The 25,879-nt window shown below is 41.1% G+C and overlaps 1 protein-coding gene across 2 annotated transcripts in view; it reads right to left on the reverse strand.

Moving 5' to 3' along the window:
* kirrel1b (kirre like nephrin family adhesion molecule 1b) overlaps positions 1-25,879 on the reverse strand; it is a 76,547-nt gene extending 50,668 nt beyond the window's left edge. For both annotated transcript variants that reach the window (XM_067606586.1, XM_067606585.1), the window contains exon 1: positions 25,484-25,879. In XM_067606586.1, the coding sequence (XP_067462687.1) occupies positions 25,484-25,529 (46 nt within the window). In that variant the 5' untranslated portion in view covers positions 25,530-25,879. The remainder of the gene's footprint in view (positions 1-25,483) is intronic.

Raw genomic sequence — 25,879 nt, forward strand, 5'->3', positions numbered from 1 at the left:
TGAAAAATGAAGTAGTGGGTGGCTATGTACTTTTAAAATGTGAGTATCCTTCTCATATTGTAGCTAGTTCAGGTGACTAAGTCAGACAGGACACTCACAGTCAAGGTTTTAACTGTTTGTCGCGACAATACGCACTTTAGATCGGCTCATGTGATGCTCTGGAACAAAATCTGAGCAAGCTTGACACAGATCGTCCCTGAGCTCACAAATCCCGACGGCAGAGCCTGAGATACACAACATTTGGCAAACACGAACACATATTAAAAGACGCTTGGGAGGTGGAGGGTGTTCAATTTCTGAAAAACAGGCAGCAGTGTAGCAGTAGCAGGATGGAGAGCTCGCGTTTGTTGTATACAGACTTAAAGAGCACCAGATCTTTATATGAACTGCTTACTGAGAGAGAGAGATGTCATGGACACACACCCGGAGGCTCCATTTGCTAGGTAATTGCAATGCATCTGATTTTATGAGTTTATGAGTTGAATAAAATATCTTAATTTACAAAGTAAACAAGGTCATAGCGGGTTAAAAAATATTATATTTTGCTCTATAATATAATGAAGTAAACTTATAAAGTGGCACAAGATGGAATTGCTTGAATAAAGTACTTCAAAACTAAAAAGTACTTTTAGTTTCTGCCTGTGCTGGTTTTAAATTAGTAACCAACAGAAATATATATTAAGTACATTTCTTGTCCATTTTTTAGCAAATTAAAATGTCTGCATGAGGTATCATGAGACGTTCTCCTCAGTGTGCTTTTTATTTACATTTCCAAAGACACTGCAAAAAGAAAATCTTACATTAAAAAGGAATTAATAAAAGATTATAAGGCCTGAACACGCCAAATAAGTAATCTCAGTATACAAGCAAGTTTTGTGTTCCTCTGCACTGCTTGTTGACAGTATATATGCTCACATGTGTTTGTACTTTATCTCTTCATCTCATTTCACAAAACACTCCCCCCCCCCCCCCCCCCCCCCAACACTCAAACAAACCTGTTCCAGTGTTTACCCACAAACCCCTTCAAATACAGACACTCAACACACTCAAAAGCACCCTTACATACACACTCCTAGATATCAAACACTCACAGATATGAATCACAAATAGCTCACTTCCTCTCGCGGCCTGAGTGAGCGTCACGCTTCAATCGGAAACATCAGAATAAAGACGAGAGTTTTGTTCTTTTTCTCTTTCCAGCAAAACATAGTCACAAAAAATAAACTGTTCACATCCTCTGGGGAGACAACAGTGAGATCTGCTTGTGTATCATTTACAGTGTTATGGCATCTTTTTTACTGTGAGTACCACCTGGTGCTAGGTAACCTGAGTATCCGCAGATTTGAGATTTTGTTTTCTACTTTTCTGGATCTTTTTAACTTCGACTGGAGGTGGGTTTAAAACCATTTCACCTCTTAAACTCTTGATTGTACTCTCACATATATGTATATACATATTAGTATTATACAGTATATTCTGTATATATGATACTCTGTGATGCTCATATTGAGTGAGACAGAGGTGGATCTATGGATGGGCCTGGATGTGCACAGGCCCACCCAGATGTGACGTATCAGATTCATGAAAAAAAAAAAAATAATGATAATAATAATTGCTATAAATTTATGTTTTGTCTTGAGAAATCTTACAATATATGTAGCTACTAAAAAATTAATAATATTCAGAACCTCATTTACGTGACTGACTGACACTTCATTGCGTCACTTGCTGTCATAATGTGGTTTTTGTGTAGCTAGCGGCTAGATGGAACTATGGCTAAACAGCTATCTCTCTTCACTTAAAGAGACTTTTCTCCGCAACAAACCAGATCCAGACGCACCTGAGATCATCCATGTTGACTGGACGCCTGAACGACGTGACGCTTTTGTCTTTTGAAAGAGAACTAATTGACACATGATGACATAATCAACCTTTTCAACTCAAAACCCAGACGACTCCGCCTTGTGTAGGCACAGTAGCCGCAGGTGTTGTTTTTTTTTTACTCTGGCCTGCTGTGGCATGTTGTGATTGAGGTTTCTGTGAGGAAGTTCTCAATTGTAACATATTCATTGTTCAATCTGTGTTTGTAGCTACTCTCACAGCCTGTACGCCAGTTTTTCCTCCCCCATATCATTTTTATAGATATCTAAAAAAATGTTCTGTATCTGCAACTTGAGTGAAATAGTCAAACCCAAAATGCAGTGTTTTTATGACTGCACTGTTACATCAGATGCAAATATTCTAGCTGTGTTGTGTATCGTTTATGCACATTTCCACAAAATTTAAGCTGACATATTTGGTATCCTTGGAAACTTTGAATTTGAAATAATTATGCATCTGTATAAGGTGAATCCAGCAAAATTAATAAGTCAATAAGTCAAACGTAAATTAATAAAGGAGGCTGGCAAAATACATTACTAAAAAAAAATGCTCTGAAACTAGGCAGTGTATGTGCAGAAGATGACGATATAAAATAGGAAATACAGTGTTGTGGTGAGTGGACAGCTATAGTACATGCCAGAGGCCGAATCATGTTCAAGCTTTGAGGTTCTTTTTTTAAAATTGTCATTATACAATGCAGGAATGCACAATAACATTTAGTCAAATAATGCTAAATGAGAAAATATTCAAACCCATTTATTTTCAAAGCCTTTTGTTTCCTTTTTCTGCTTTAGTCTGTCTACCTTTGAATGCAAAGAATCAGTTACTACCAGGATCTCTGTGCATCTGTGGTATTTGTTCAAGTCTTGCCCAAGTCTCATACTGACTCATCTTGACCTGAATCCTACTAGGAAATTGTTACTGAGCTTCAGCAATGAAAAAAAAGAAAATACACTTTCTGCTTTCCTCTCAAACAGGAACAGTTATATTGTCAGTGCAGCTATTAGATGATGAAATGGGTTTGCTGAAAAACTGCATTTTGATTCAAGGTAACAATACCAGCTGACACAGGTAAGTATACTGGAATGTTAAGTATTTTTAGTGTGAAGCAGTGTATGAGAAATAAACACATAAAACACAGAAATAAAAACACATAACAGAAAACAATTATTTACTAAGTCACCATGGAACAATCAGCACATCTAAAATCAGTCAGTCAGGCACTCGCACTGGTTTTTAACTCCAATGATGTAATTCAGTGGAATTTCCTGTTTCGCAAGTTGGTCCGAAACAAAGGATCACTTCAAGAATTAGATACTAAAATGCATATGTTTTTAAAGCTGCTATAATCAATATTTTTATATTAACATATGGAAATTACAATGTATACATGAAAGGGGTTGATTTTTGTAATTATCATCTGACACTGCAATTCCCCCTCAGCTCTACTAAGCATTTTAGTATCTTTCAGCTCATTGTCTTGGTTTAACAGCCTGCAACTTTACCGTTTTGGTTCCTTCTCACCCCTCCCATCAGCTTCATTTGAAATTAAGCCAGAAATCTCTAAAAGCCCAATGAATGCTATTTGTCCAATGCTAAATATCAGATTAGCAACTAGCTTGTTTGCTTTGAGGTTAGCAACTAGCAGGTGAAGATAGTGGAGCATTTAGCTGCTGAAGGGCATGTTTTTCTTAGGAGTTGGTGGAAAGCAAAACAGAACTAAAAAGGACAGTGAATATTGGACTTACATTCACCAAATGTACATAAATACAAGTCTAAGTGAATGCTAATATTGCTCTGTATCCACTGGATGTTTAAAGGAGCTGTTTGCTAATAAGTTCTTTATACAAGTTTTATAACCTGTTTCCACTGCCTCCAAGTGGGAAAAAAATAAGTTACAAAACAGTAATTCATTTTAAATGTCACAGAGAAGATCCACTGTGCTGAGTCATTTCAACAACCAAAGTGCTTCCATGTTTGTAAGACTGACTCCTGTTTGTTTTCTCTAGAAACTCTGCAGTCAAACTCTTCATCTGTTCTCAAGATGCAGTTACTCTTAACCTCGCATCTCTCATTATGACTAAAATTTGTGATATAGGGTAAGCAAGTTTTGAAACTTACACTCATTAAGATGACACTAACACATTTAGATGTCTACTTTGAGACAGACCACATCATTACATCACACAGCCATGTGAAAGAAAGCCTTGATCTCCTGGATATTTTCTGGACCTAATAAAATCAGCCTTGTTTTCACTGAAACATTTCTAAGGTCATGTACTTGATTTTCTGAAGATTTAATAAACTCAAAGGTTATGCAATTTTTTCGACTCAAAGGGGTCATGGACGAGAGGAAAAAAAAGACATGCACAGTCATTTCGTCCCTCTGGCGTTCTTCCAACCACTGGCGGACTCAGGGTGCCCTCTAAGGTGCCCCCAGAATAGAGCAAACATGATAAAATGCCCTCTAAGGCGCCCCCAGAATAGAGCAAACATGATAAAATGCCCTCTAAGGTGCCCACACAAAGGAGAAAACATACTTCACTTCTGTAATCGCTGTCTTAGTTATGGGTAAATCAGGATGAAGTGCCCTATAGAGTTTTTCTATATGTAACAATCTGGCATGACGTACCCTCATGGATGTCCTTTCAATGGAAGAAAGTGTGATAGTGGCCTGTGCAGTACCCCCACAAGATGCAATGCAGTGCCCTTTGAATTGCTGTAGCAATGGGGTAAGCTGGAGGCTCTGTATGGGTGCCCTTCTAGTGAAAAAAGGTAGAAAAAAGGCCATTTAGGGTTCCTCTAAGTGCAGAATTGGGTGCTCTTTCAATGAAAGAGAAAACATAGTGAAGTGTCCTATAAGATGCTCTGTATGGGAGAAAAACATTGTGAAGTGCCCTTCCAGTGAAGAACATGAGATACTTTTCCTTATAAGATGTCCTTACGATGGAGTAAACTGGCAATTATGGTAGAAATGAATGAATCCTTTATGTAGGCACCCTTAAAAACATGTAGTTGTTGTAGCTGATATTATTTCAGTTGATTTTGGTACAGCACCACTCACTACTTTGCTCAGTCACCCTCTTCAGATTGTTTGGGTCAGTGCAGCTGTAACCTTGACCCTAGTATAATTTGTGAGTTAGGTAACATAGCAAGGCTTTTTGCAATTAAAACGAGTGTATGGATTACGTTTTATTAAGGATGCATAACTATTATATGTAGACTGTATTTTCTAAGTAGGTTGTAGGCCTGTCCAAAGCTCTATAACATGCTAAACAATATGCTAAATGGATAGTAGCTCGCTAGCTAATACATAAATTAACCATCTCTAAATACTTGGTGCAAATTGGAAATCAACCTTGTGGTGTAGTAAAATCTTATTCTTTATTCAAAATACTTTTACAACCCTTTAGCTCGGATTAACTTGCACTCGTAGAGATGGAGATTAGCATCAGGCTGCCCTGTGATTGATTGATTGATACAAAGGGATCAGCTAAAGGCAGCAAGGTAGAAGATGAGAAAGATGAAGGTACGTTTGCATTAGCCATTAGCAATTAGTTGGGACGCCCAGTAGAACTTAAACCTGTGCCTAGGCATGTTAAAAAGTTTTTAAAAATTATCCTGTCATAAAATCTGGAAGAGAACCTTTCGAGTAGCCTTGCTAACAGACAAAACTCCTCAAAATATACGCTACATTGCCAGTGACAACCGCATCAGTTGAGTGATCATTCTCCAAACTGAAGCTGATCAAGACCCAGCTTAGAAACAGATGTGGAGAAGGAAAGCTCTCAGATCTTCCTCTGTTGTCCAATCGAGAGAGACATCCCAATTGACCATAACGAGATCATTAACATTTACAAACTCATGGCCAAAAGAATTCTCCTTTGATTTGACTAAGCTTCTCGCTTCCCTGACAAGACTGCTCAAAACAGCTAATTCTCAAAATATTAACAGTTCCATGTTTTTACTACAGATGTGTTTGAGAAATAAACATGTAAAACGTCATCCATTCCCTGTATATTATTACAAAGATGTTTGCAAAATAAATGTTTAAAAAGTAAATCTTTTTTTTGATAAAGAGGTATTGTTTTCCTTGTATTCTGAATCACCCTATGAAATGTTTATCCTAATTGCTGATGTAGCCTTTTTACCAACCATGCATCGTTATAACGTCATCTCCTTGTGCCCGCATCCTCTGACTGGATGAACTTGATGAACTAAGTTCAATGGCAGCGGATAGAAATGCGAATTAATTCCAATTTTCTTTTGCTGATATTCTGGGAACTCTGTTAAAATCTGCACTAAATTTGGATGGAAACCTTCAGCTTCAAAATAAACAATAGTGCCCATGTTCATGATAATGAATGAACATGTGACCCGGTGCAACAATGAGGCTCACTGATGTGTTTTTAATAGGTTTTGGACAAAAATGGAGCTCTATGACACAGAAGAATAAGATATATCAGGCTTCAGCTACACAGACGACGCTTGTTACTACAATAAATTCCTTATTGTTTTGGGGATTTCTTAACAAATAGAAACATACATAGTATCACCTGCCTTATCTTTCAAGATCAAAACATGAAACACTGTGACTTAAGGTTATTATCCCTTAGCAAGAACATTAAACATAAAGTGTGATATCAGGCTGGCGTAATATGAGGCTCCACCTCGTCGACTTCAGAACAAACATGGAGGCCGTCAGAATGTTAAGTGCTGCCTTGTCTAACATTAACTCCATTTTCAAAGGTCAGGACCACAGTTGAGGCGGTGATGAATCAAGCACTTCATTCCTTTGCTTATAACCCCCCCGTCCCCCCCCCCCCCACCTCCGCCATCTCTATCTGTCCTTATGTATGGTGGTCTAATCCCCACCTTCCCCCCCTCCTCCTTCTACCTCTCCTCCTCCTCCATTTCCTGTATTTCTCTCTCATTTCTGTCGTTTCCTCCCCTCCCCTCTCTCTGTGGTTTTCTCTGGCCACTTAATGGAATGCATGGCATTTCCTCCCTCTCTCCCTCCCCCCTCTTCTCTTCTCTTCTTCTTCTTCTTCTCCTCCTCCTCCTCCTCCTCCTCTCTCCATCCTTTCTCCGGCCCCCTTCCTTCTGTAATGAAACATAAACTTTGACATTTGTCAACTTAGTCCTCCCATCAACAATTTTGCAGTGTCCGGGGGTGGAGGGTTTACTGTAGCGTGGCGTCCTCAGGCTAAAGCGCCACTTGCGGCCAGCCCTGACCCCTCGCCTTGTTCTCTCACTGCTCTTTAGTGTACTTGATTTTTCTTTCATTCTTCGTTCCTGCGTTTCTGTTAGTTTGTTTCATCGCGTTCCTCCTCTCGCTTTCTTCTCCGTGCTCCGTCTTTCTTCCTTTTACTTTTGTTGTACTTCCTCTCTTTCGTTCCCCGTCTGTGTTGCTTCATAATCTCCTTTTCTTTCTTCACCCACTCTCTCCTTCTGTCTCCCTTTAATTCAATTCTCTGCTGGTAATCTGGTTTTTCTTTTCTTCTTTTTTTTTTTGTCCACTGAGCACCCTCGTATTCTTTCATTCTCTCTTTCATTCTCCAAGTTCATTGATAAGGTCTTTTGCCCTTTTCCTCCCCCCCTCATGTTTCATATTCCAGTCCTCACAGCTTGAATCAATAGCAGTTTCGCAGCTAATTCCACAGCTCTACATCAATACCCAAAGGCTGCAGTCTCCTCCATCACCCCCTGCTATGAATATTCAAATGCGTATCATAATAAAGTGGTTTTTCTAAATGCATTAGCACGCAGAGGGGAGGGGGGTTCATTCCAAAATGAGATTTTCACCATTTTGAAGGAAGAGACAAACACGTTTGCGACATGATTCACATAAAACAAAGACGATGATGCTTCATATGGAATGAAAGGTTAATTTGGCTCCTCTGTGTTTCACTGACTTATGGACTTGAGATGAGGTCTTGTTTTTTCAACATGGTGATCTAGTTTTTTTTTTGGTTAAAACTGCAGGAGAAGCAGAACAAAGCAAGGCCAAAGCATACCACAGAGAGCTTAATGAAGTGGTTTTCTACATGCATTAGCAAGCAGAGAGGGATTTCATCTCAAAAGTGAGATTTGGAAAAACTGGCACGCACTCTTACAAAGTGACTGACAGCATGAAATTAAAACACTGATGTTAGTTTGAAAGGAAAGCTGTGAAAGCTGGTTCTGCTGGTCTAAACAAAAACAATCATAGGATCTTGATACTTTAAGGATTTTGAATGATTGTCTTCAGGTAATGATTTTTTTTTTCTCTCAAAATGTCTGTATATTGGATTAAAACTACTGGAGAGACAAACTAGGGCCAGAATATACCACAAAAGTCAAAGACATGGCTCTCTTTCTTTATTCTCCCCCCTTCTTTTTCTGTCCTCACACATTTTCTGTCTCTCTTTCTATCCCTCTATTCATCCCTTGCTCTCCCCAGCAAATCCAAAAGTTGTGTCGCCATAGCAACAGCTGCCGTCTGCGAAAATTACCTAAATCCCTCCCTTTTCTTTTTTTTTTTTTTTACTGTGTGTTCCCAGTGACATTCAATGGATACTGTTTTGATGTGGGAACAAATAAACGAGTCATGGGGGTGAAAAAGAAAAAAAAAAAAAAAAGAGGGGAGAGAGAGGTTGATGTTAGGGGATCGACAGAGCAGAGCAGCAGAGCAGAAAGAGGAGAGGAGGGATTAGAGGTGGAAAAGCCTGGTGGCCAGACAGGCAGCCAGTCAGCCGGAGAGAAAAAGAGTGAGACAGAAAGCAAACACAGACAGGGACGGACGCAGGAAAGCAGCCAGACAGACACGCAGACAGTCATGCAGATACATAAAACACAAAAACAAACAAACAAACAAACAAACAAAGAGTAAACAAAGAAAGGCAAGCCAAGGGCACACAAATACCCAGCAGCGGCAGACATACAGACATACAGACATGCAGACATACAGACGGAAAGGCTGACCCAGTGAGACAGGGCAGCATGTGAAACAGGTAGCAGGCAGAAAGGAGACAGACATGTGTCGCCATGGTAACACTGAAACCAGCGAGTAAAAGAGAGAGAGAGAGAAAAGGAGAGGTGGTGGTGTTAGTGGAGGGGGTTAAGAGGGAGAGATATAGGAAGCATGCCGTCCCCATGGTAACACAAAAGGAGGGATCCTGAGAGAGGGGAAGCGAGGCCGATACAAAAAAACCCCAACAACAACAACTACAACAAAAAACAAAACAACAACACAAAAGGCACATTAAGAAAGTGGGAAACCTCACTCTTCATATCCCTGTACCCTCCATCTCCCATCCCTGTGCAGTGCGACAGCCTGATTTGCATCACTGTGTTTATGTTGTATGATGTGTTTATGAGAAGCCTGAGCCCGCTTCCATGCGGCCAATTAGTGCCTCCAACATGCCATTTATGATTCTCAGACTTTGCCAGCAAGCAGCAGTTTTATCACTGTGATGAAGAAGGCATGTAGTTGTGGAAGAACCCTGACGGATGGTGTAAATTATTACAGCTTGCAGCATTATTCTTGGTTGGACGGCGTACAAGGCAATCTGTTGTCTTATCATGTGTGTGAGACAAGGCCAGTTTCCAGGATCATGGCTGAGCCAATTCAGCAAAGACAATCACATTCAATTGAGATAAAGCCTCGGTGGAAATCATGTAGCTAGGAAACTTCCCCAGAACGCTTATCAGACGCTAGTAATTACTCTTCAGCAAACACGCCAGCAGATTTGCAACTATTGTACCACTTAATCAGAGCATTGTGAAAGCAAAAAGGCTTGTGGCAGAATGTGACGAAATGAGTCAAGTTGCTTGACCTGAATGTGCTGCTGACTACAGCGACTGTCATTGCCAGGAAAAGAGTCACCGAAACACAGCCTCCGGATTTACACTGAGAGCTAGTAGCAGCAGCGGGGTCTCAATGAGCCCACTGTCATTGAACAAACTCGGAGCACAACATGGGAAATGGCACAGAGAGCTAACCGCGGCTAATGGCTAACCAGCTACTCCAACTGGCAACTGCTGCTTTTAAGGGCCTTGTAATGACCTGCTACAGCTGAACACAGGAACTTTATGGTGCATTGAAATGCTTTTGGACAATACTAACAGAATAGAATTTGTCACAAAATTTGTCTGTCTCTTTCTTTTTATTCACAAAAAAAACTTCCTAACAAATGCCATCAGTATTCACATAGCATCCATGCTCTTAACGGCACAGATTTTTACCGTAGGTATCATTGAAAATTCTCCCTTTCCCAGGCATATTTACCATTGTGTTGGGTCATTAATGCACGCTCAACTCATAATTACTATATTTCCAACAGCACTTTACGGCAGCATAATTGCAGTGTGCGGCAGATGGCTGTTGGCTAACTGGCTTGCAGTTACGCCTAATGGCTATTTGCTATCGGTGTAAAACAGGCAAATGGTTCACTGGCCAGCAGCTATAGCTTAAAATAGACAGCTGTCCTGTGTGGGCTCAGCCAGAATTGAAATGAATGTGTGCTCCTCATTATCTGCAGCAGTGAATTCACCACACAATGATTGTCCATAAAAGCAAAGGAAGAAAGTGATGAACATTTTTTTTTTTTTTTCCTGTCTGATGTTTGAGTGCGCTGAAGCTAAATCCAAAAAGGTTAATTTATGAGGAAAAACTGGACTGTGTTTATGCGTAATTATAATGACCATTCCTCTTGGAAAATGATTACCCATGTGAAGTTCAGTGCAACAAATGGAAATCGTTAATGATTGTATATAGCATAACTGCTGTTCAAAGACAGACTTTGTGGATGTTTATAAGGCAGTATGCTCCACAAAAGACATTCATGCTGTTTTTGTCTGCAATTTTATCTTCCTTCTCAAGAGGGAAAAGAAGGGGGGGAAGGAGAATGTATATTCCTTTTCAAACAAGGAGACTAATTACAAGGGATTAAGTAATTGCATGGGGAATAGTCAGGAAATCTTGCTCAAAACCTTTTGTTCCAAACCCCATTAATTTCACCCTGCTCCGTCTAGTCTATAACGGGTTGATTTTATGTGCGCTGTTTCAAAGGACAAATCTGCGAGATATTTTCTGTGCTGTTAAGAAAACAGCAGTTCATAAAGGCAAAGGTACAGACAGCTTCAGTGTGAAAGGCTCAGATTCAATCGAGGCTGAAAAGAGAAGCATTTTATGTTGGAAAAAGTTTGATGAAGGTACACTTCCTTTTTAATAATTCAGAATGAAGTAGGTCTTAGGCTGCTAGTGCGCTTTGCAACAACTCTTCAAGGAATAAAAACTATGTATCAAAAATATAAAAAAGTGTCAGTCAGTGTCACTTTTTTAAAAGACTTTTTTTTTTTCAGTTTTGCTCAGGTGTCAAGGTCTAGAAAGTATAATGAGGAGACGGGAAACACTCCAAAGGCAAGCTATTCAGTATACTAGGGATTAATATCTGCATTCACACTCTTAAAGTACCACAATTGTATATACTTAAAAATGCTAATATGCAAAAAAATAGTTTGACTGTGGTGTCGCTGAAAGCTCAAAGTGAAGGAAAAACCTGCTGGGGTGAAGTGAAAAAATGGCAGCGCCAAAGCTCAAGGTGCAGCTCAGAAAACATAATATAGAATAAATATCAAAAAGGAAATCACAAGCTAAGTTTTACATTTGAAATTGTCACATTGAAGTTGATCTCTACTAGTAAATATGTCTCGCAACACATTCAAAGATGTTTATTGTAATCTTTGTAGAGGTATAAATCAAAGCTTTTAATCTACTCATCAATAAAGTGAGTACAAACTTAAGTGATTCAGGATTCAGGAGCACCTCAAGCTGCTTTTGTATTGACAGAGGCCAGTTAAGGGGGTTCAGGCATCTACGGCTGAAGAAGAAAAGTTTGAGGACGTTGCCGAGGAGAAGGACCTTTAAGCTGCTCTGCTCACTGTTTTGTTATTGCAATTCTAACCAGGATGATGCAACACAAAGGTTTTTTTTACCTTTGTAATGTAGGTAATGGAACTGGGTACCAAACTTAAACATGGCAACTATTCACTTGAATGAAAATAGCTCGCCTGGCACAAATTCTAGCTTCCAGGTTTGCTTTCGCGTTGTGCGACCCATTAAATATGCCCAGTGGTGTTTCTCCAGCTGGCCCCGCCCACACGTTCCTGCTCGGCCCGTAGACTTTACCTTGAAAACCTTAGACAAACCTTAAAATTGCTCTTCTAGGCTCAGGGAAATTTTCATGGAGGTAAAACTTTCATGAATTAAAAACTCATAATACAAAGAGTAATAATTAACCTTGTTTGCAGTTGGAGGTGTCCTGTCAACAGTTTTACAGACGTCTCTTGTATAATGGTGGTCAATAGGGAAAATGCTTTTTGGGGCACAAGGGATTTTTTTCACTCTAATACTCAGAATGGCTACTGGGAAAAGGACTGTGCAAAAACATATTTTATCATAAAACTATCAAAAGTACACACTGAAATTTGAATTTGTAGATGCAACCCACCACTCCTTTCATCATTTTGTGAGACCAATAGGTATATCTCCTCATACTACACCTCCACATATGTTTCCATACATAAGTCTGTAGGATGAAGAATTCGAACACTGCTCCTCTTTCCCCATCATGACCCCACGACTGCTCTTATTTTGGGTTCACAGGTAGCTTCATTGGGTTTGGGGAAACAGATCGAGTCCTCCGTGGTTAGAGCTGTCTGAACTCTGGGACTCCTAATCAATCCTCTCTCTGTGTCTGTCTCCCCCTCTGTGTTTCTCATTGCTCACTCGCCCCCTCCACACCGTGATGGAGGTCATGTGTGGTCAAGAGCTGAGAATGGACAATCAGTCAGCAGCCGTACCCACTATTATCACCGCAGCTCATATCTCCCTCTCTCTCTCTCTCTCTCTCTCTGCTCTATACATTACAGCCGTGTTACCTTGCTCGCACACTCTTTATCTTCCAATTATAGTGTTTAGCAGTACAGCGACGTGATTATTTTTTAAGTAACAAGTAGTGCAAGGGATTACAATTTGAAATCAGTAATTACATGACTGTTAGTAATTCCAGTAACATATCGTTACTGATTGGTCTTTTTTGCTGTCTTACCAGTAGTTGGTTAGATATCAGTTTCGTCGCTGTGTGTTTAGAACCCAAACTGCAAAATTGTCCTTTTTACATGTAGCGCGTTAGCTGAATGAATCCAGGAATCACCTGCTTTTCATTCAGTGATGGAGGCCATGTCAACCCTGCAGCATCACAGTGACGACAGGACTGGACTAGCTGTTGGCAATCATTAAAGTAAATACCTCCAAACAGTATGCCGGCTGCTTGTTAGAACACAATGTCTCCTTTTCTATTTCTACTTGTGTTAAATAAGGAAGATGTGACATGTGCGTGTGAAGGCTCTGAAGTTGTTGGGAGGCATCTTTGACAGAGCGTCATTGATTAACGGAAAGTACAGTTAAGAGTAATGTTCTGCTATGGAGTAAAAGAGTCGCCGAGCGGGAAGAGCTGCTGCTTCTTTAAGTATTTTCTCCCAGTGTAAATTCACACTTTCTTATACTGATATCCTATAGGTTTATACGGACCATAAATTCAATATAATTTAACTTAATTTAAATCTTTTCACCCATCCTCAGCCACCATTGCTATGAAGAAGAACGCACGAATCAAAGCTAATTCAAAACGCTTTGTTGTAGCAATTGGGAACAAAACATGATGCCATAGATGCTGGATTCATCAAAAATTCATCCAAAATCTGAATAATCTGTAATCTTTAGCTTCAAACTAAATTTTAAATCTGGTGACTGGTGAAATGCAGCTTGGGAGTTGTACAGTAGTTAACTTCCTTACATTTACATACAAGTAAACAGGCTTGTTCCTTTGACTTTAAATCAAAGGACCAGATATTTTCTAAAACAGCTGCTTGTCTTTTATATACCGATGATTCAACCCAGAGAGTTACATGCTCATTCAAGCCTTTGAAGTGCTTGTGTCTGAGAAAATTAAACCTTCAAGAACCCCGGACATCTGATATAACTCCTCCAAATACTCTACTAACACTTTTAGTAACGTAATGTTATTACTTTTTCAATGAGTCATACGTTCGGAGTAATTAATTACATTTTTTAATTAACTTGTCCAACACTGTGCAATTACCTTTTATTGCAACGCTGTAAATTCACTCTTCCTTTGCTTATCTTGCCTTTTACACTTTCTCCCTATATATGTTTTTTTTTTTTCAAAGTTTCTCCAAGTCCTTTTTCTCCCTCTTCCTCCGTTGCTATGGTAACTCTCTCTCTCTCTCACTCTCTCTCTCTTTCTCCCTCCGTCTGTCTCTCTGGTGCACCCCCACTTTCCCCTCTCTCTCTCTCTCTCTCTCTCTCTCTCTCTCTCTCTCTCCAGTGGCTGGTTGGATGGTTGCTATAGAAACAGACTTATTTAAAAGAAGAGCTAAGAAATTATCTTTTTCTCTCGCTCTCCCCAACATGCTCGCTTTTGCTCCCTCGCTTCCTCTCTCTCTCTCTCTCTCACTCGCTCACTCACACCCCCCACCCCTCCTCCTCCTCCTCCTCTCCGCCTCTCTCTCTCTCTCTCTCTCTCTCTCTTTCGCTTTGCCTCAATCACAAGCAGGCAGACCAACTCTTTTTATTTTCCTTTGGTCATCACCATATATTGCGGATTTGTGCACACAAACCTGCAATCTCTCTCTTTCTTTGTCACCTTTAGCTGCTATCCCCCCAAAACACACACTTCCTACCTTCCTATTACCTCAAACACTCTCCTTCTCACTATCTCTCTTTGTTTCTCAAACACATTTACTATAGGAAGACATTGCATTGACTTTACATTCATGGCCTGGAGGCTTACCCTAACCATTACTTCTACATGCCTAATTAACAACATTAAAGGACAGGTTCACAATTTTTCAAGTCTGTCTTAAAACAATAATCATGTGCCTGTATGAAGACTGACACATTTTCTCTTGCTGTAATCATTCCTCCTGTTCATACTGACCATTAGAAGATCTCCTCTAAATGTGCTTTCAATGTAAGTGATGGAGGCCAAAATCCACAGTCCTCGTTTTGAGCAAAAATGTTTTTAAATATTTATCTGAAGATAATACGAGACTTCAGCCGTCTGAGTTAGTCAAATAAAGTGAATATCTTCCCTCTTTGTGTCTTGAAGGACATTGTTTTCCTGTTCAACTGCAGTGGAAGGATATTAACAAAAAGAAGGAATTTAGCACTAAGAAGACAAAAACTTTAGAAAATATTGACTTGATTTTCCTAATTTGGACGGCTAAAACCTCATATTAGCTTTAAATAAACTTTTAAATACATTTTTGCATGGAAGGAGGACTGTGGATTTTGCTGCCCATCACTCACATTGAAAGTGCATTATAAAGGGATCTCTGTATGGTCAGTATTGACAGGAGGAATGATTACTGCAAGAAACAAATGTGTTAATGTTCATTTGGGCACCCGACTGTTGTTTTAAGACAGACTTGAAAACATGTGATCCTGCCCTTTGAGGCTAAAATGTAATGGTTCACCCTTTGGGGAACAGCTCCCTAAATTAGAGGTGATTCCCCAAATCGTGGCCGTATAAATTTAAACAAGTATGAAAAACCATGAGCGCATACATGCATCTCTACCAAACACTTACCCAAAAAACACACTCACAGTCTAATCTCCTTTCTAGAACAATGATAATCTCCACCTGTGACGCCATAACTTCATTTGCCGCCACGGGAACGAGAGACAAGCAGCGTGACGTCACTGTCCTCCTTCATCGCAGCCGCTGAGAGCTGCTCGCTTATCTCCCTTGCACCCGGGCGTATCAGACTTCACTGAGGAGAGATAGTGTCACCACCGCCATCATCACCACCACCACCACCACCACCACCACCACCGCCACCACCACCACCGCCACCTCACCCAACCCTGCTCTCGCTTTCTCCTCTCCTCGCCTCATTGAGCCTCGCCTCATCGAGCCTTGCCAAGCCGAGCGGAGCCCGGGGTGTTATCAGTTCCTGATAGTTATCGACTTACATTAAAACATAAGAGGGGAGAGAGGAGGAACAGGCAGATAGACAGACAGAAGGGGATGGAAACACAAACAGAGTGGGTGGTGATGGATACCGGCTTTCATCATCTGTAATCATGTTGTCCATCTCCATCTTTAAATCGCTGCTGCTTCTTTTATCACCGTTTAAAATCCACCAAAGGAAAAGAAATAAAAGAGATAGGGGGATATATTGAGACTTCAACAAAAAAAAAAAAAACCTTGGTTGTCGTGGTGCCCACGCAATAAAATCATTTGGTTACACAAGTTCAGTTACAGATAAGAGAAATAAGTTTGGAAAAGCCTCTGTGAGAAAGATTGGAAGGCGCTAAATGTTAAATTAAGTGAAAGTGGAGCCAGTGGATAGTGGGTCTGTAGGGTGTGAAAAATTAGGATTATGATTGTCATGCATTGGATTTTTGAAAGAGAAAATTATTAAATATTACAAACTTTTCCTTTAGCAGAAGCTTTACTTTGAATAAGATACCATGTGCAGAGAAATTTCCCCTTAATAGAATTAGTAACTGCCTGGTTAGACGAGGATAAAGGAACTATTATGATATGATAAAATGATGAGTATTTTATACATATAGTTTAAATAGTCCAGTATAGTATAGTATGGCAGGGGAAAAAAGGTTAGGCTCTAAGTGGTTAAAAACATTAGACGTTATAACACACGTTGGGTGTTTTATCTTCCTCACTTTCTCTGAACAAAAACAAGAAATATTTTTTTACTCATTTTAGCCATCTGGTCACAGCAGAAATAGAAACGCAGTATCAAGTAGAGGGTGATCATGAACTGATTCATGTATACTGATGACCTATTGCAAAATCCATATCCTGTTGTTGTGGCAGTGACAGGGAGTGATGAGAAAAGATGCAGCATACAGACCGTGCAAAGTTTAATGTATTGAATGTTAGGTGTAATGTTAGTTATATATTAACTGTGTTATATGGGGTAGCATGGTATTAAAGAAGCATTCTCTCTTTCTTTTTTGTCTATTGTTATTATTCTACTTAATTGTCTTTAATGAAACATTAAAAATGCTTTTGGCTCTACTGGAATATCTTTGCATGATTTATAGTTCAAAAAACTCCTTATTTTTCTTATAGTTCTTGTGCTTTATGCAGCCCCTCAGTTCAGCCTCTGTCTGACACAGGCTGTTTTAGCTCTTGTCTGTTTAAGGCCATCCTCCGATGAGCTCACTCTGTTCTGATTGGCCAGCTTCAGGAAGCTCCTGCTGGCTCTGGAGACAACGTAAACAAACAATAGTGGTAGGATTTCACTTCTTTTTCTTGTTCTGTACTTGAAATGGAAACTTCTCAAATACACCCATGCATGTTTGAGCCTGAATCCGATCTAAATATGCAAGTGGACAACGTCAACAACCTTAGCAACAACCTGAACGACAAAGACTACGTAACAGACGGCCATTTGTGGGCATGTGTGAAAAATCTGACATCATCACGAGGAGGAAGTAGAGGTAACACTGTAAAACGAAGCATACATTCACCTCAAGTTTTGCATCATTGACCACGTTTAACATAGACATTCAACATAACAGTACAAAAATAACAGAAAATCACAAAAAGCATGATATGTCCTGGGTAGGAATTTCACACCAGCCACGACGGCCATGGCTGCCATTGCAAGATCGTCATCTTGTGCACGTATACTCTTTGGTAGAGGGGGTATGACACCATTGACAGGCGACCAAATGAAATGGACCGTTACCTTGATTAAAATTATGGATTTCTCTAGGTTTGAAACAAGTGGGATAATGTAGGATGACGATGAGTCAGATTAAAGACTCTCTCTCACACACAGAGTATTGCATTTTAATACTCTGTTGGTCACAACAAGACCCCTCCTGCTGTTCAGTTTCATTCTTTTATTTGACCTCTTTGATTTTATGACACACACACCCTCCCTGCTGCGCTCCTTCCTAGAAGAACAGGTACGGCAATTGAGAGTTGTCAGAGAGTGCGAGTAGAGGAGTGCCTTACTTTCTCTTTTTATGTAGGTTTTTAGTAAGAAGCATAACATTAAAGAGGCATATAATATGACAACTTCAAATGTTTGTGTTTTTTATTGATATTAAAAAAAGTGAATAATTATTGTTGTTGAATAATTTATGTTTTCATTCAATGGCTTTTTTACCCTAAAAAATGCCCTTAAAATGACAAAATTCCAAGCCTGGATATGTCTCCTTTAAAATTGTAAAAAAACAACTAGTATGTTTACTTGATAAAGACAAAAACATATAGTAGATATAGCTAGGTATTACTATGTTTAAAAAATAATTTATACACCATACTTTTGGAGATATGAACCTGTTTTTGGTCAGATGTCCTCAAATTACACGTTTTAGTGAAAGTACTGATTCCCAGACTGTAAATCAATTTTCGAAAATGCAATAGAGTAACCCACCAGTCAAGTAATCACTTAATTGAGTAATTGTTTCATTGATGGCCTTGGACTGTGTATTACAGTGTTACGTAAAGGAATGAGCGCAAGTACACACACACACGCACACACACACACACACACGCACAAACACTTATCCAGCAGCATGCATAATCCAGGGCAAAGACAAAAGGGAAAACCTTGTGATAGCGATCTTGTAATGGATCAGATTGATTTAATTCACTGCGCTGGACAATTTCTCATTCTTATTCCTCAAGATGTCTCTGAATGGATTTTATGTGGGAGGCCCATTCAATTGTTCTCTCTCACCTCCACACATGAGACTCTCAGACAGCGAGCGAGTGAGAGAAAACACAGGCAGACAAAGAAACAGTGAGAGAGAGAGAGAGAGAGAGAGAAGCAGAAACATAAACTACCTCCACACTCACAGCTTATTTGATCTCCCAGCCCTTTTTGTTGACATTTTTTCTTTATATTAAAGGAAGCACTTTACTGCTTTTGCTGCTTTTATTCTTGATGTCTGCATTTCTTTGAAAGCTTCTCCTTGGAGAGGGTGGCCGGTTTGGTTTCTCACTTCCCCTTCCAAAAAAGCTAAGAAGGGTTACTTCAAGCCTTTTATCACTTTTATTGAATACTCATGCAGAGAAAAGAGACCCACTTTATTTATCCTTGGAGGGCTGAGGACTCTGTCGAGGGCAGCGCTTTGTGCATTGCAGCATGCTGCTTGGAACAGCGGTGAAATATGCTGGAAATGCCTGGAAAACTCCAGGCCCTGCTCTCCCAGGAGAGCCCCATCTATAATAGGCCTGGCTGTTTCCCTCTGCTCCATCGCTGCAACCCTCTCCACACATAAATCTCTGCTCCCCAACTCCTTCACTCCTGTTAGCTCCCACTCCTCCTCTGCATTTCACTCCTGCCCTCATCCTCACTTCTCCTTTCTTCTTCTTCCCTCCTCTTCATTACCGATTCCTTCCTCCTCCTCTGCTCTCCTTCACTCCTCAGCCCTCCTCCTTCCTTCAAATTACTCTCCTGCCCTCTCGTCTCCCTTCATCTACTCCCCCTGTTTTTTCCTGCTCCTTCACTCCAACCCTCTCCACACAAACACCTCTGCCTCCCAGCCCTGCTCTCCTCCATCCTCCTTCATTCATTTGCCGTCTTCCTACCGAAATGTATCTGCTCCTCTCCTCTCCCGCGCCTGCTCCTGCTTCTGCCCTCCCTCCTGTTTCCTCCATCTATCCCTCCTCGCTCATCACCTCTCTGCTGCCCTCCTTTACTCATCTTCGCCCTCTTCCTCCCACGCAAATTTCTCTTCTCCCCTTATTTACTCCTCTATTTTCTTGCTCCCTCACCTCAACAATCTCTCTCTGCTCTCCTCCTTCTCCATTTCTTCTTAGCTCCCACTCCTCTGCACTCCTTTTCCTCCTCTTTGTTTTTCTCCTGCACACTTCTTGTCCCTTCTAAAATTCTCCCATCTCTCCTCTTCCGCCCTCCTCCCCTACTCCCCTATACAAAAATTACTCTATACTGCCCTCATCCTCCTTTTTTCTCTCCACTTATTTACTCCTCTATTTTCCTGCTCCTTCACTCCTCCTCTGAACTCCCCCATTTATAATTCCTCTAATCCACTTTCTTTAGCTGCTTTCTTTTTCCTTTTTATCTATTGCTGCTTACTCCTCCATCCACCTCCTTCTCTACCACCCTCTTCCTCTCAAATAATGAGTCTCCTCATCTCATCCTCTTGTCTGCTCCTCTCACCTCACCTACTCCTGTTGGTTCCATCCATGCTTCTTCATTTTCCTCTTTCTTCTAACCACCTTCGAGTAACGTTCTCTCCCTGCATCCTGGCTTCTCCTCCTCTCTGCTGCGCTCCTACCAAATTTCCCCATCCTCATCCCTCATCCTCTCTTCTTCTCCTCTCCTCTGAACTCCTCCTTTTCCTCCTCTTTCTCTTTTTTCTCCTAGTCCGCCACTTCTCTCTCATTCAGTCAGACATATCAACCAGATTGATGGTTGTCAGTCCTAATACCAGTCGATGTTCTCCGTTAGGATCTGAATACTCTTCAGTCACACATACACATACACACACATCAGCCCATGCAGAGGAGGGAAGGAGGAATTCGCCTGTCGTTTTAGCAGATTACTAGATTATCGGGGCATCGCAGTGAATTAAGCGGTGGCTAATTGTGGCGGTTAATTTATTTATTTATTTTAATTTGCTGTTTCTTGTCACCTCAGATTATCTTCCCCGAGTCATAAGGATATCAGATCTGTCAGGTACCGGAGGGCTTTGGGATGAGGCCCCACACGCACTTAACTCCACCTCCCTTCGTGTTGTTTGAACTTCCACTCTGCTCTTAAACAAGGCTTGTCATGCCATTTTAATTATCTTCATTTAAGAGTACAGGGTTTTTCAGGGAAGTGGATTTTTTTTTTTTTTTTACCACCCAATTAAAGCAACGGAGTCAGTCAACCTTTTATATTCGCTTTACAATATGGCGCTAATGGCTAAGGTTGGGGGTTTGATTCATCCTGAGGTCACTCATGTAAGAAATGCTCATCAGTGGTGCTTTGGATGATAACATCCACCAAGAAGCAGAGAATGCCCACTTGCTTTGCATGTTGAAGGACATTATTAGTGCAAAATTCAATTTTGTGGCTTTGGTTCATATTTTCCTTGCAAGTACTGAATATGAGTCGAATAAATCCTTGATTTGTTGAATTTAGAGAAGCAACACAAAAGGTAATTTCATGACACTTGCTCTATTGGTAAAAACAGGTTTTTTTATGCTTTTCAAAGAGGGTGCCCAAGTTCAACCTTGTCGCCTAGAAATGACACTTACATACAACCAACTTGCAACAGCAAATATGTTTTTGCTAGAAACGTGTTTGCTGTCTTAATTACTTTTTCTATTTACCCAATGAAAAATGTTGTTAATTAACATATTTTAAAGTTGAAAAAATGTTGATACTGTTGTTCAGTGACACCAAAATATCTGATCTTGCAGAACAATATTGGCTAGTAGAAACTATAGCATTATTAAACCTTTATGGTTATGTTTAAGCACTGGCAGCAGTCGGTTAAGGGTCGGGAAAGATCGTGGTCTCGGTTTAATACAGAAAAAAGTCTGTAGTGACTTGAAACACAACATGTTAATTAACCTTTCAATGAAACAACAATCTTTCACTAACATATCTAAAGTGCTTTTGTTTTCTAAACCTAACCTCATGTGGGACTCAGGATGCGAACCGCGGTCCCTGGTGCCAGAGTCTTGCGTTGTGTCCGCCCTCCTCCCTCTGATTTCAGAGCGATATATTAATGTAGCGCTTTAATTCATTCAAAAAAAACTCTGCCTGTGAACATAATTCAGGCAGTAATTACGTTTGCGCATGCAACATAATTGGGAAAACAATTAAGTTGTATATGAACATGATTTCTAGGAGGGACAAGGGTTGACTAGGGTTGTGCATTATTAGTTTTAGTCACATTATCCATAACCCTAAATAAATAAGTCTACTTGTAGGATACATACAGTAGACAATACACAGAGAGGTGGTGGTTGTGGTGGGAAGGGGTGTCAATAGGAGCCCACACCAAATGTTTGCCCCAAGGCCAAAAACCAGGTTAATGCAGCAATGCAACAGTGGGTTTCTTCAACAGAAGGACAAATAGCTGAATTCACTGGAATCGATATAATCACTCTTACCCTCACATATTCACTCCAGACACAAAGGCAATCCAACGCTCTAAAAGAAATCTTCTTTTATGAGGCTGTGCAGATTAAATATTAATTTATTGTACTGAAATATTTGAGAATCCTTGAATTGCAGCACATAGTAATGTTGCTGTGCATTTTTCCACTCTTCTAAATGCCAAAACACTTATGACTTAACCCACAAACCCCCATCTGAGAGTATTTTTGTTGTTAGATGATTCAGACAGGAATTACACAACTGTTTGAGGGCGTAACAGCGGAGAGCTTGAAACTAATGATCAAAAATGATCATATGTTGTATATTCTTTCCTTTTGCTAAGTTTTAGTGAGTGGAATAAACCATCTAGAGGACATCAAGAGACTTTTCTGATTGCCCCTGGAGCCCACTTTAGGTGTAAACCTGTGCTGGTGTAAAGCATCAAACATTGATGGTCCAGCTGGATTGCTGTTGAAGGAAAGACTCAAGCCAATTGGGCCTCTTCTTTCTCTCTCTCTCTCCTTCCTCAGCGCTCCCACTCTGTCTCTGTTTATCCTCAAACATCCCCTCTTGTCAACAGATTAGGACTGAACCCCACTGTCTCTTCCTTTCTTCGTCTCTCTCTGCCTCCATCTCTCTGTCTTTTGGCCTGTCTCTTTACATCTGCGCCTCTACGCTATTCTTGTGACAGGAGAAAAGAGTGGGAAGAGGAGGAGGGGGGGGGGAGAGAAAAGGGAGAAAAAAGAAAGTGTATGTATGTGTGTGTGAAAGAGAGAGAGAGAGAGAGAGGAGAGAGAGAGAGATGGCACAGGTGCTTGCAGTGCAAGAATTGCTTTGCTTGCTTTGCCTGCATGATCAGGCTGCAAAAATGTTCAGCTCAAGCAAAAGTGCTGTTCAAGAATCGACTCTGAGAAACAGCTTCCTCGCCTGTGGCCAGACCCGCGCTGGCAGCACAGCGTCGGATCACAGCGGCAACACGCTGCATCGGACCCACACACACATATACACATGTAGGGCCGAATAGTAATTACAGGGGCCCGCAGACTCGCGGTCAGCCACATAGAGATGTAGTCGGCCTGTGTTAGAAAGCCAGGCACACCGCTGGACTGAACAGTAAATCAGGCGTCTCAGAGAGAGAAAGTCAGAGCTGTCAGCAGAATAAAGCAGGCAGCAGACACCTGGAAGAGTCCAAACAGGCTAAACACACATTAGGCTGCAGCTGCTGCATGTAGGGAACCGATTCACTCTGATCACATTTATAGGCTTACACCAGCTCAGCTGGAGACACTGATCTGCTCCTCTGCTGCTCTATTCTGCTTCTGTTCTGCTTCTGTTCTGCTGCTCTGTTTCTACTCTGCTGTGTTTTTGTCCTGTTCTGATCGATTCTGGTTCTGTTTCTGTTCTCTTCTGTGTCTGTTTCTGTTTCTGTTCTCTTTCAGTTCTTTCTCTATTCTGTTTCGTTTTGTTTCAAGTTTTGTTCTGGTCTGGCCTTTTCTGTTTTGCCTTGCTCTCTTCTGATCTGTTTTCCTTCTGTTCTCTCTTTGTAATGTTCTGCTGTTCTTATCTGCTCTCTTTTTCTTTTCCATTTCTGTTCTGTCTTGTCCTGTTTGATTCTCTATAGCTGTAATCAAACTTTCCTGATCTTTATTACCCTCTCTATTTTTCTCTTTCATCCAGCTATAACCAATATACTCAGTAGTTCTATCTAGTCCTTATTAATCCTGGCTCACTGGATTATTGGCTGATCAATCAATCTAATCTGACATATTATATTCTCATTGAAAGATGAAAGATGCATCCATCCTTCTCCTATCTGAGACTCACCATGTGTGTTGCTCTCTTAGACCTTATTGTCTATTCTATTCTGTTTTACTCAGGTGGGCAGCACTGCTCCAGCCTGAGAGCTCCTCTGACTGTCTGTCTTGGCAGATTACCGTCTGTGGTTCATCACACCGGTGGCCTGCGGCACCGGGGACCCAGGTGCTGAGGCAGGTACACACACACACACACACACACACACACACACACACACACACACACACACACACACACAGTTGAACTGTTCACATAAGGCCACCTCAATTAATCACCTCTATCTTTGGAGCCATGACTGCCCTCAAACACAAACACACACTCTGCCTGCCATCCTCTGTCTCACTGAGATGTGTGTGTGTGTGTGTGTGTGTGTGTTCATGTGTGTGTGTGTGTGTGTCTGTGTGTGTAGAGCCAGAGAGGGCAATCTATCAAGGTGATCGATAAATAGGGACATTAATATTAGTAATGGGGCTCTCCTCCAGTCCAGTGAATATGTCTCCGTCTTTACAGTAAAATATGAATTTTTCTTGGCACCTGCACGTTTGCAGAGGTGGCGCGCGCACAGGCACGAGCACGCGAGACCCTACCTGCATGCTAAGAGGAGGATGCACTGGTCTCTATTATCTCTCTCTCTCTCTCTCACTCACACACACACACACACACACACACACACACACACACACACAGTCTTTCTCTCTCTCCCTCTCTCCCTCTCTCTCTCTCTCTCTCTCTCTCGAGGGACACTTGCTGGTCTCTGCTCTCCACTCTCTCTTTCTGTCACACACACTCACTCACACACACACACACACACACACACACACACACACACACACACACACATACAAACACACACACACGCACGATTGAAGGAATGTACGTGCCTAGCGCGTGCGTGCCGTATGTGCGTGCGCATGTGTGTGTTGGAAATTGATCCAGTGTGACTCATGTTAAAACCCGGCGACCAGACTGTGCATTGGATCCTCGCCTCATCAATCATCCCCGGCTGGCAGGTTATGCGCAGTATGTGTGTGTGTGTGTGTGTGCGTCTCTGTGTGAGTGCGTGTGCGCGTGCTCAAAACACATCTTCTGTTGATCCACACAACGTTTGTATGTGTCAACCTAATCTATCTATTCATGCATTTCAAAGGTCACGTCAAAGCAATGTCGGCTGCAGATGCTCTCCATCCCTCCCATGAACGTGTAACTGGAGGAAAATTAATGCAGCGCGTCTGGACCGTTTGTGTCTGCACTCCAAATAAAAAAAAAAAAAAAAAATCCCAGCAGAGCAAAGACCCTAAACACCCCACGACTCCTTTCCCCCTCTGTGACTGTGGGTTGTAATGATGATGTCTAGAGCAGCACACAAATCTATAACAACATAACACATTCACACGCACACGAAACCCACGCACGCAAACTGCCAGACACATAAGCATAAGACACATGCACTGCCAGCACAGACAGACACCCACAAAGCGCACAGACGCCCGCAAACAACAGGGACAAGAAGGGTAAAAAAAAAAAGGAGAAAAGATTCGTCCATTAGAAAGAAACTTTCCGGGGTTGCTCATGCCAGACAGGTTTAGTGTCACTGAGTGTGTTTAACATCTCTCACCTTGGTTCAAAGTGATCGCCAAAGTTATGATCCACAAGGCTGGCATGGTTCAGCCGAGCGCATTCAGATTCCTCCCCTCGGCTCTGCTTCCCCGAAAAGACACCATCAATTCCTCCCGACCGGGTGAATTTAACTGGAATCCTCTTTGAGTCATGAGAGTGAAAGAAGCCAAATTTGATGAAAAAAAATAAAAAATCCGATGCCTCTTTTCCTCTCTTATCCTTCCCTTTCTTCCACTCGTTTCCCTGTTTTTCCCGTGCGTAAAACAAATCTGTCTCCACTTTTTTTTTTTTGCCTGCTCTCTCTCGGTTTCTCAGTATGCGTCCCCTTTCCTCTCTGCACTCTGGATTCATTTAAACAGCACTGAATTCCTCTCTCTCTCTCTCTTTGCCCCCC

The sequence above is a fragment of the Thunnus thynnus genome, chromosome 12 (genome assembly GCF_963924715.1).
Source record: "Thunnus thynnus chromosome 12, fThuThy2.1, whole genome shotgun sequence".
Classification (NCBI taxonomy): Eukaryota; Metazoa; Chordata; class Actinopteri; order Scombriformes; family Scombridae; genus Thunnus; species Thunnus thynnus.